General features: G+C 50.3%; 1 protein-coding gene across 1 annotated transcript; it reads left to right on the forward strand.

Annotated features, from left to right (window-relative positions):
- Positions 1-6,190: 6,190 nt before the first annotated feature.
- Positions 6,191-11,567, forward strand: LOC136572393 (transmembrane protein 127-like). The gene is made up of 3 exons (XM_066572923.1): positions 6,191-6,431; positions 6,559-6,738; positions 9,356-11,567. Exons 1-3 carry the CDS (start codon positions 6,251-6,253, stop codon positions 9,640-9,642), a joined length of 648 nt encoding a protein of 215 aa, XP_066429020.1. The 5' UTR covers positions 6,191-6,250; the 3' UTR covers positions 9,643-11,567.
- The last annotated feature ends 889 nt before the right edge of the window (positions 11,568-12,456 follow it).

Raw genomic sequence — 12,456 nt, forward strand, 5'->3', positions numbered from 1 at the left:
CTACTGTGGGGGTTTCTTTTACTGCAGGGGCCAATATAGGGACACTATTATTACTAGGGCCAGAATAGGTGACACTATTACTATCGGGGCCAATACAGGGACACTATTATTACTAGGGCCAGAATAGGTGACACTATTACTATTGATGCTGATGTAGGGGACACCATTACTGCTGAAGCTACAGTGGGGGATACTATTACTACTAAGGCCACTCAGCATGTGGCAGCATGCCTCAAGCTAACTTGGGGTATGTTTACACTTGGCCGAAATGCTGCGGAATGTCCTTAGTGGAAATTTTCATGATAAATTCTGCATCCAAAACCAGTTGTCCTGCTTCTCGGCACTCCCCGATTTCCGGTTCCCAGCGGCCTGGTCAGGTAAAGTTGGTCAAGGGAGGCCACTACAGGCTGCTGGGAACCCAAAGCCGGGGAGCGCTGACAGCGGGAAGCCTACGGAGGCATTTTTCTGTGAGATCTGCTCCCGGCCTTTTTTGAACTTTTTTAGAACAATGGAGGTAAAATCATACCCCATGATAAGCCCCGCCCCCTGAACACATAGCTTTGTCACGCTTTGACTCCGGGAAAATCTGGTCACCTTACTTAGCTTCTTCTATCTCAGGGCTCACACCCACTTGCGTTTTTTTAATGATATTGTCAATGGGACTTCCTAATGTTAAAACCGCATCGCAGGTCGGTACTTTGTGAAGTTTGTGCGATGCGGTTTTAAAATTAGAAAGTCCCACTGACAATGGCGTGAAAAAAAAGTGCAAGAAAACCGCAAGTGTGTAAGAGCCCTCAATCACATCTCTACTCATAGCTCTCTTGTGGCGTTGGCCTTCACCCACTAAACGTCCTGAAAAGTTTGGAAAAAATTCCATGATCAGTCAAAAGCACAAGTTGTCCTCCGAAAGACTCCATCACCCCGACTCTGCTCCAGCACGTCATCCCGTACCTGAAGAGATCATTAGGTATCCCGACACGCACACCTATCAGAGGAGTGAGCAACTCAAAGCTCCAGATCATCTGAATCTGGCTGAACCCCATCCCCAAATATAAGAGGTGCGAACACTTAGGCCTCATGTCCATGGGCAAAAGAAGAATTAAGATCCGCAGTGGATTTTAACTCTTCTCCTGCCCGCGGATCCGCACCCCATAGGGATGCATTGACCACCCGCGGGTAGATAAATACCCGTAGATGGTCAATAACAGTGATTTTTTTAAAAATGGAGCATGAAAAAATCTGGACCATGCTCTATTTTCGTGCGGGTCTCCCGCGGCGACGGCTCCTGCTGGCTTCTATTGAAGCCTATGGAAGCCGTCCGGATCCGCGGGAGACCACAATCAGAATTTACTCACCCGTAGCGGGCCGGGAGGGTCTTCTCTTCCTCACGGCCGGATCTTTCTTGCTTCGGCTCGGCGGATGTGCCCGACACATGCGCGCGACACGCCGCCGACGTGCCGCCAGCGTGACGAGTTCATCCGCCGGCCGAAAAAGAAGATCCGGCCGTGAGGAAGAGAAGACTTTCCCGGTCCGCTGTGGGTGAGTTAATTCTTTTAAATTCCTATTTTCAGCGCTCATGTCCGCGGGGCAGGAGGGACCCGCTGCAGATTCTCCATGGAGAATCTGGAGCGGGCCTGATTTTCCCCGTGGACATGAGGCCTTAGGCCGTGACGGACTCCACCTGTGGAATATCACAGCGGAGTCTGCCACGGCGCCCCCCAAAACCCCCATACTCACCACTCCAGATCCACCATACACATCCCGCATGGAGGGCCGGCGCTGACGCACAGTACAATGCATGACGCGCCCGGCGGTGACTCGTTTTCACACGATACTTCCACTATGCTACAATGAAAGTATAGCGTGACGGCCAGCTCCATTGACTACAATGACCGCATGTATTCCTACGGCATTTAGAGCATGATGCGGTTTATTTCACACTGCGCAATTCCACAGCGCGAACATTGAGCTATTAGGTTCAATAGAACCCAATAGCTGCGGGGCAACACGTAAACCGCGCCGTGTTTTAATTACAAGTTATAGTAATTGTAAGTTATCAAGCCTTTCACTTCAATTATCTGTTATGTCATGGCAGGTAATCGAAGGAAAAAAAGCAAGATCAGTCCCGTTTCTTTGATTATTGTAATTTTTTATTTCACTAGTCCAGTTTTTCTCTCCAACCCCCCACCTTCCATCCCACGTCCCAATTGCTGTCATGACAAGATCCCATCAGACCAAGATGTCCCAGTGATGTCAATTCTTCTGCTGATGGTTTCAAGTACCACAACGGGTCCATTCCTGAGAACTGTGGGACTTTATGATTAGATGCAAAATAAAAATCGCCTTATTAACCCTTTGCAATCCAATTTTGGATTCAGGGTTTCCTAGGGGGCTTTCTCTTTCTGCCATTATACAATGGCGCCATCTGCTGGCTAAAGCCAGTACTGCGGTATGGGACATGCTTGAGAGGACCCCGACAACAGAGCGGCCAGTAATATACAGTAAGGATACCCTGCCAGACGTCTTTCGACATCGGAGCTGTACAGCCTTCAATCAGAATGTCTTTAGACGTCAGACAGTGGATTGGAAAGGGTTAAAGTTAAACTCTACTGAGGAAATGTGTAGAATATTGGGGTTTTCGGACAATGGCAAGGAACAGCTTTCTCTGCATAGATTCAAGCATGTGAACATACAGATGGGGCACAGGAAAAAGGCATAGTGTGTCAATTCTCTCACCAGAAAACTGCAAACTTATTGCAATTACTTGAGAACTAAAGCTGAGTGGCAATGAAGTGCTTGTTAAGATGCAATACTTTAGCCTAACGTTTGTGTAAGCAAGGTTAGGAGGGCCAAATTGGGACAGGCCGGCTTTGCACGGGCAAGATAATCACGTGAGACTTGTGCATTGAGAGATGCGTGAATATGAACCTCATTCATGAGCGACTTGCACCCCGATGTGGGAAACCGTGGGCCGTCCTGTCTTTGTGAGTGCTCTCCCATTGCAGTGCCCATGGTTTTCAATGGGGTCAGCATCACACCCCTTGCTAGGTGCACACAATGTGAGGTCTCCATTACAAGGAATGGGCGAAACTCTGCGATTGCTACTACCCCAAAGTGATGCCAGATGGATTGGAGAGAAACAAAATTCCTGCCATCCACAGGGAAATTGCATGTTGGCGAGCAGAGAAGGTCCTCCATGGGGACCTCCTGGAATAGCTCAACTTTCCCTAGTATTCTATGTGAACATACGTTTGAAAAAAAGTTGAACATGTAGTCGATCTATAAAAGTAGTAAGCGACCTTTATACTGCCAGGTTCTTTCAAGGCTTGTAGCATTGTTCATTTACAGAGGTTTTAATTTGAACTACGGTATAAGCCAAGTGCAGTGAATGCGTGGATCCAAATCGCCATTCGCATCACACCCAACTGCTTTTAATCATACACATCAGGTGTTAAAGGGGTTGTCCCGAGGCAGCAAGTGGGTCTATACACTTCTGTATGGCCATAATAATGCACTTTGTAATGTACATTGTGCATTAATTATGAGCCATACAGAAGTTATAAAAAGTTTTATACTTACCTGCTCCGTTGCTGGCGTCCTCGTCTCCATGGTGCCGACTAATTTTCGCCCTCCGATGGCCAAATTAGCCGCGCTTGCGCAGTCCGGGTCTTCTCCTGTTCTCTATGGGGCTCCGTGTAGCTCCGCCCCGTCACGTGCCGATTCCAGCCAATCAGGAGGCTGGAATCGGCAATGGACCGCACAGAAGCCCTGCGGTCCATGAAGACAGAGGATCCCGGCGGCCATCTTCAGCAGGTGAGTATGAAGACGCCGGACCGCCGGGATTCAGGTAAGCGCTGTGCGGGTGGTTTTTTTAACCCCTGCAGCGGGGTTGTCTCGCGCCGAACGGGGGGGGGGTTTAAAAAAAAAAAAAACCCGTTTCGGCGCGGGACAACCCCTTTAAGGCCCTTTTACATGGGATGAGTATCGTTTTGGTTGTACAAAACCCTGCGATAATTGTCCAGTGTAAGAAGCATGCAGAGACTGAGCAAATGAGTGAGAATCGGTCCGTTTTAAGCATGCTTAAAGGGGTTGTCCCGCGCCGAAACGGGTTTTTTTTTTTTTCAATAGCCCCCCCGTTCGGCGCGAGACAAACCCGATGCAGGGGTTTAAAAAAAAAACCGCATAGTACTTACCCGAATCCCCGCGCTCCGGTGACTTCTTACTTACCTTGTGAAGATGGCCGCCGGGATCTTCACCCTCGGTGGACCGCAGGTCTTCTGTGCGTTCCATTGCCGATTCCAGCCTCCTGATTGGCTGGAATCAGCACACGTGACGGGGCGGAGCTACACAGAGCAGCTCTCTGGCACGAGCGGCCCCATTCAGAAGGGAGAAGACCGGACTGCGCAAGCGCGTCTAATCGGGCGATTAGACGCTGAAGATTAGACGGCACCATGGAGACGGGGACGCTAGCAACGGAACAGGTAAGTGAATAACTTCTGTATGGCTCATAATTAATGCACAATGTACATTACAAAGTGCATTAATATGGCCATACAGAAGTGTATAGACCCACTTGCTGCCGCGGGACAACCCCTTTAAACAAGCTCATTGCTCAGCTGCTCATTGCCTTTAAAGTCAGGCAAATGAATGATCAGGGCCAGGTCCGTGCCCCATAATAGGGCCATCCAGAGGTTTCGGGCTCTTTATTTAACAGGTTAAAATCCTCAACCTAAATAGACGTAGAATCTGCGGTGTATTTCCAATACCGTGGAATCTGTGCTCTGTGGATGAGAATCCCCATGGTTTGTACTGGACATTCTGCAGCATCTGCGGTGTGTGAAAGGGGCCTTTACTGGATCGGAGGAGAACTTCTCTAGTCGGCAACCCAGCTTGTTGTAAGATATCATTCATGCCTGCAGTTTTCTGTCTGTAAGATACGGTCAGACATTGCAGATATGGGGCAGGGGGAAATCGGCTAAGACTTTGAAGTGGATTTTGCCACCTCATTGGAGGTGAACTCCACTGCTGGGGTCACACGGGGCGGATTTTCGTCGGAAATCTCGCGGTTTGGCCGCAGCAAAAACCGCGAGATTTTCGCCGGGAGAACCGCCGCGGTTTAAGCCACGGCGGCTTTGAAGCGGCCCGGCCGCGCTGCAGCCGGCGCTCCCATAGAGGAGAGCGCGGCCGCAGCGAAGAATGGACATGCTGCTTCTTTTGAAGCTGTGGCCGCCGCAGCCGCGGTTTCAACCGGATTTACCGCAGCGGATTAGCCGTCCCGTGTGGACGAGATTTCTGAGAAATCTCATCCACATGGCTGGCTAATCCCGGGATTAGCGGCCGCAGGCGGTTTTGCTGCGGGCGGATCTGCTGCGGCAAAACCGCCCTGTGTGACCCTAGCCTAAAAGGTCAGTGTAAATGAACATGCTCTGAAGTTAGACATTCGCACCACAGCTGGGTGGTTATGATGTGGATTTAGATCTCTTAATCTCCTCCACATCGCCTCTACTGCACTGGGGTAAATCCGCAGCATGTCAGCTGCATGTGGACACGCTCCGGGGGTGAGGATGTCCTCTGCTGCTGGTCTGGGCTCCGGGGTAAGGATTGCTGGTCTGTGCCCCATCCCACTGCTCTTCTCTCCCACAGCCAGTTATAGAGGATGAGGTCCTGAGTGTTAGCAGGGTGATGCACTGTGACCAACAGCCGGGACTGCGGGCTCTGGGCTGGATACAAAGTATGGCTGCTTCACATCAGAAAGACCTTTTTTCTTAAACCTCCTTTTAGTTTTCAGTTACACGGTGGAAAATACTCCTTGTCGGCAGACATAACACGGCAGAGACATATCAGCCGGCGGGGTGCAGACTGGACACCGTGCAGAGCCGGGTGCCCTCCACCTCCCACATCCAGCCCTGACGTCTCTACAGTAACCAGCCCGCAGGCATATTTGCACTTTCTGCTTAGGTTAAGCAGCGCTGCTGATTAGAGCCACCTGATTGGCTCTTCGGCACCACGTGACTACATGCTGTGTTGTCACGTGGTGCCGAAGAGCCAATCAGGTGGCTCTAATCAGCAGCGCTGCTTAACCTAAGCAGAAAGTGCAAATATGCATCCCGCAGCCTAACTCTTCCCACACTTGTCACATGATCCTGACGTCATCGCGCGGACTCCGGCCTACCCTGGGCGCGGGGTGATGACGTGTGAGTGACGTACCCGGAAGTGATTGCGCGATGTAAACAGTGCGGACGCCGGGAAGATGTCTGCGCCCCCGGTCCCTGAGCGCTGCCTGGCGGCCGCCGTCCTGCAGGGTCTGGGTGTGGTATGCGCCTCCACCGCCCTGTCTGACCCCGGCTGGCTGCTGGTGATGGTGGCGGGGCAGAACTACGTGTACGGGGCCGCCTACATCCTGCACCAGGGCTTCAACCTGACGGAGCCGGGTAAGAGGGACGGTTATAACGGCTGGATGCTCCCCAGCATGCTCTGCTCCTGATGGGGCTGGTGGCCCTTGTTGGCCCCCAGCTGGCCAGCCTGTGGGCAGTGACTAATGTCTGCTTTCCTCCGCAGGCGCCCACCAGCTGCTCCACCCCAGCGGGCTGCGACTCCTCCTGCTGCTCACCGCCTGCTGCTACGTCAGCGTCCTCCTGGGCCTGTCCGCCTTCCTGCTGGACTTCCTAGGGACCCGCTACATGGGGATCAGGAGGAGGATGGGGATCCTGCTGCCGCCCGTGCTGCACCTCACCACAGGTACCGACCGCCCGCAGGCGCTGTGGGTTGTTCAGGGCTGCGCTGCTGTCTTTCCATTCTCACGCTTACAGGTACAGCCTTCGGGTGGCCAAGATGGCCGGCGGCCGTATAAAACTGCCTGGTGCATCAGTAGTGTTGGGGCTAGCGGCGCCCTGTCCCTGCTCTGGGGTTGAACAGCGCTGACCAATCACAGAGCAGCGCATAGTGTACCTACAGAATAGTGGAGGCCATCACTGACGCCCGAGGGCGGCACCTGGAAGTGGAAGGACAGCAGAGAAGATCCTCTACAAGTAATATACCCCTCCGCCCAGCGGGCCGGGGGCAGGAATGTCCTGAGACCAAAGTTACTGTAAGCTTTGTCTATGAGAATACAATATACCGCAGTGCTGAAGTATTGCGGTATATTATACATATGGTCAGATCAGCAGAGAATAGAATACAGAGTAAAAATAAAATGAATATTAATAGTTTGTTTTTTTATTTGTTTTTTAATGGTAAATTTTAAAAAAATTAAGTTTAACCCTTTCCAATCCACTGTCTGACGTCTAAAGACATTCTGATTGAAGGCTGTACAGCTCCGATGTCGGAAGACGTCCGGCAGGGTATTCTTACTGTAGATTACTGGCCGCTCTGTTGTCCCGGGCCTCTCCAGCATGTCCCATACTGCGGTACTGGCTCTAGCCAGCAGATGGCACCATTGTATAATGGCAGAAAGAGAAAAAACCCCTAGGAAACCCTGAATCCAAAATTGGATTGCAAAGGGTTAAGCCTGAACGCTCTTCTCACCAAAAACAATTTTGGAGAAAAAAATAATTTCCTATCGCCACGTCCGTAACGGTTCATTACATTCCAGCATCGCATTTATACCGTGCAGTGAACACCGTCAGAAGGAAGAAGATCCAACGCTGGGACTGGTTTGTTTTTTTTGGTTGAACCACCTACAAGGAAAAATGTAAATAATAGAACTACAAAGGCCCGATGTCCGCGGCGGGTCGGGTTCGGTGCAGGGTACCCAGCACTGCCCGCGGCCGGTGAGCCCTGTGTACCTGTAGTATTCCAGCGGCAGCATCCGCGCAGACCTTCCAGGTTCGCTGTACTGTGATGTCCTCGGACGTATGCAGTACAGTTTTTTTATTTTCGTGGCCCGTCTGCAGTGTCAGCTGCGGGTGTGCCGTGGATCAGACTGCATCGCCTTCCATTGACTTCAATGGAAGTCGTCCATGCAGCAACCGCACAAAACATGCAGCATGCTACGGCCAAAAGGTCCACAAAACACATCCGCGTGCTTTAATCCATTTGCGGACGCCCGTGTCTGCTGGGTGGATCGGTGCAGCGGTTTGGGAGAAACTTTCCTTTTATCAGTAGCAGCACATACATAGAGGACTACTAAAAGTAGTCCTAGATATTGATGAGCTGCAGGCTAGCTCCAGCCACTGACTGACAGCTGTCTATTACTGAGCATTGAGAGAGCTGCAGGTGATTGGCCGGAGGGCAGGGTGGGTGTGGCTAGCCGGCAGCTCATGAATATGCAGGACTAGTTCTTTCTGTGTAGCTGCTAGTAATAAGATGTGCACAGATCCCCTCAGCAGATCTGGCGCTGTAATCCGTGTGACGGGCACTACCCTGTGGGGTCTCAGGGAGGGCTGCAGGAACATGGTGACAGATCCCCTCTAAGTAGCACCACATAAATAGAATCCTACTGATCCACAGAAGAAAGAGAACCAGATCTTTGTTTTTTCCTGCACAGCGAACCCCATAAAAGCAACCAGTAATTATTAGGAAATGATAGTGCTGGTGTTTCTGATGGCGCCGCGCTCTCCTGTCGCTGTAGCAGGAACGGGTTAAAGGGCTTGTGCATTTTACCAGACAGCATTTTCTCTATAGGTCCATCTATGCTAAAATAACAGAAGTGACACCAAGGCCTCTGATTGGCTGTAAAGATCACCTTCCGAACACCATGAGGTCAGCGGGGCTGCGGTAGAGGGCGGAGAAGTATGGCTCTTCTTTTTGTTTCAGCACATTTGGACCTATGGGGGGAATGTTCTCCAGTAACCGGACAACCCCTCTACAGGCACCGCAGTCCGGTCTGGCTCCAGTCACTCGGCTTCATGAGTTATATTGGCTTCTGAAGAAGCTGAGGGACCAAATCCTGGACAGTAAAACCTGTCTAGTATGGGAGCAGAAGGTGCAGGACGTGGATGTAGCCAAAGGGCTTTAGACAAGCCGATGGAGCGAGTGACGTCGCCGCTAACGCGTTGGCACTGGTTCAGCCTGTTTAGACAGGTAGATGTTTGTTCGTGGTTTCACATTCCCATATGAAACAATCAGCGGAGAGCGTTTAGCGCAACGATAAGCGAACGTGCCAACGATGATGGCTGAAATCGAACGACAAACGAACATTGAACGATTTCTTGTGTTCCATCGTTGGCTCATGTTTAAAACGAACATCGTTCTGTCTAAATCCCCTTTACCCACTTGCAATACGCATTGTGCCCACCAGGTGTCATTGTTGCTCACACTTTTGTCCATGGGCCTTGATGATCCGGATAACATGATATTCCTCTCTTCATCCTGTTTCCATGTATCCTAACATCTCTGCCTCTTCCTGATCTTGCAGTGTTGTCGTCAGCGACCACCGTGGCTATTTGCACTTACCTCTACGTCCTCCTGTACCACGAAGTGCACTTCCAGGTCATCAAACTGCCTGTAAACACCCTCTCTTTTGGCGAGAGTTACTATTTTGCCATCTTTGCCAGTCTGGGGGCGATTGCTGCTACCGGCTTCAGCTTCTCATATGCCAGACGGTACCAGAAAGAGACTGTTACGTTTACATCAACCACTGAAGAAACCTCCCCGCTGCTGCAGGAGCCGGAGACCCCCAACCCACCGGGAGAGTACGGATGATCTGCCGCATGCAACGTCCAATCCCAGCAGAGGACCAAATGTTTGCTTTAATCTGCACGGGTGTGACCATTTACAGCCCAGTATTATGTGTATGTGCACTATTGTGATATAGGATTTGGATTGTACCCCTAGGCCCACCCCTGCACACCCCTCAGCTCTTCCTATGGTAGTACAGCAGTTGCTGACATTATCAGCAGGTTCTTGAATATGGGGACCATTCAGGCATTTAAGGCTGCCGGGGGTCGGTTTATAACAGTATTACATGTTGTCGTTTTGTAGTATCTTCCTCACTATCACAGGTTATTGTTACATCTTTCCTGTTTTAGCCTTTAATGTCATTCTTTTTATGTTTTTCCATATGTACAGTGAATTAAATGGGACTTGATCAACCATAAGCGTACGGACGAAAAATCAGTGGACCATAATATAAGGAGTCTATTTAAAGGGGTTGTACCAAAACTGACTCCATAGGATAGGTGATTATAGTCTGTGCGGTGGGGGCTTCACTGCTAAGACCCCCACTGATCATGAGAATGGGGGTCCTGGGTTTCTTCTATCTCCTCACTGTGCGGTTACTGCACTCCCTACTGTGAGGAGGAGATTGAATGACATGGCGGTTGCACATGCACGGAGCTGCTCCACTAATCTTCAATGGGAATGCCAAAGATAGACTAATGCTTGTGCATGTCTAATTCCATCTGCCCCATTGGAATGAATGGAGTAGCACCCTGCGTGTTCGACCGCCGCTCCATTCATCATCTTCTTGCTTCTGGTTGTGCAGTGAAGGGGAGACTGAAGGCACGTTCTCAGAATTGGGGAGACTCTCACTGATCACATTTCTCTATCCTATGGATAGGTAATAAAAGTCAACTTTTGGTACGGCCCCTTTAAAAAAGTTGTCCACTTTAAAAAAAAAAAAAAAAGTTTTTGAAAGCTTTTCGCATGGTGAAAAACTTCTAAAACCAGGTATACTCACCTCACTTGTGTCCTCGCCCCTCCTTCTGACGGTACCCGATCCCTCGCTGCTCTCCACTTCCTGCTGCTGTGATGATGTCACCAACAACGGGACGTGTGACCACTATGATCAGTCGGCAGCTGAAGTGAGCCAGTGAGTGATTGCAGTGGGCACATATCCTTGTTGTCGATGGTGTCGTAAAGGCAGCAGGAAGTAAAGCGCGGCAGGTGACCAGGCTCCATTGGATTGGAGGGGAGGTGAATAAGACGACTTTTACGTTTTTTCCAGCACACTAATCGGTTTTCGCGGACAATTTGTCTGCTGGATGACGCCCTTGGGGGTACGTTCACACGGAAGATTTTTGCCCCAGAATTTGACGTGGATTCTGCATCCCATAACTTTATTGGAATCCGTGCCGTTGCCTATATGGTGCGGATTTAGAATCCGTGTGCCGAAAAAAGTGACCTTTCACTTCTTGACGTGGATTCGCCCATTAGAAGAAGCTAAATCCATGTGCAAATCTGCGGGCAAATATTTGCAGGGCTGCGGCAGAAATGTCCAGTTCAGCTGCAGATTTCTGTTGCGAATTCAATGCAGATTTTCCCACATGTCTTCCGCTGCCTGAACATACCCGGGGTGTAGCAGATCTGCGGTTCGTGTAAGTAAAGTATACCATCTTTGCATAAAGTTTGCCATGTGGTGTAGGCAGCTCCTGTGTAGAGCTCTGCATCTGCTTCTGCAGTCATGTGCCACTTGGCGCCTCCTGCCCGCTCTACTGTCTATAGGTTGGCAAGAGGAGGTCGTGGAGCGACACATGACTGTCGGATAAGACTACACCAGGTTTGTAAATCATAACTATGGAGACGGGTCTGTATAGCGGCTGCAAAAACACAACTTTCTTTTTTTGGATGCATTGGAGCAAATTTAAAAAAAAGTTGCAAAATAAAAAGTTCACATCCTTTTTGCCTAACTATTTTGCGCTCACTAGTATACTTTGGCACCTCACAATGCCATCACAAAGAACCAATCGGTGGCAGAAGGAGCCTCCACCCCTTGTCAGCTGCTTATATGCTGTAGTTGCTATTGATTGTGGCATGTAAGGGGTTAAACTGAGGTTTCTCTGCCACTGGCTGATTGGGCAGAAGCCTGGTTGTCAGTAGTCAGCCAAGTTACTTCCTTAGGCCGGGCTCACAGGACCATATTACGCAGGCTCTGTACACCCGTGTGATATGGGGTAACTCGCAGGCAATCCCTTACATTGCCTTATGCAGTTCCAATCACATTAGCGTGTTGGAATTGTGTAATCCGTAAGCGCAAAATAGAACGCGGCATGTTCTATTTTGCGACGTATATACACACACGAGATTGTTCTCTCTGGCCGTGTTTATATCCGCAGTCCGTACGTAATTACATTGCATATGGGCTGTGGGTATACACATCATCGCTAAGCGACGGAGCGGGAAATAAAAACAAACAGGTGTACTGCGCACGACCGCCTGTGTGAGTAGGCAGTGATACGCAGTACCGTTTTGCGTCCGTATGCAGGGTCACGGTCACAAGTACAACTATACAACGCGGCGGGAGACCCTTGGCGATTTACGCTTACGGCTGTGTGAGCCGCGTATTGTGGTCTGTAGCAGGTTAACTGACTGATGCCAACCTCTGTAAGCACAAGGTGGGGAGCACTGTTTCCATCTGTGGGATCTGTAGGGAACGCGGGTTACAACCACAGTCCTTACAGTCACAATAAGAACGGTCACTGAGCTCTTAACAGGCCCCGGCTGTTCTATAGACGTTTGCGTTGCTCGTCTGCGTCTGTCCAGCACATTTATGCTAGAAGTGACTGGTAAGAGCCCCAA

This window comes from Eleutherodactylus coqui, chromosome 7 (assembly GCF_035609145.1).
Source record: "Eleutherodactylus coqui strain aEleCoq1 chromosome 7, aEleCoq1.hap1, whole genome shotgun sequence".
NCBI classification, from domain to species: Eukaryota; Metazoa; Chordata; class Amphibia; order Anura; family Eleutherodactylidae; genus Eleutherodactylus; species Eleutherodactylus coqui.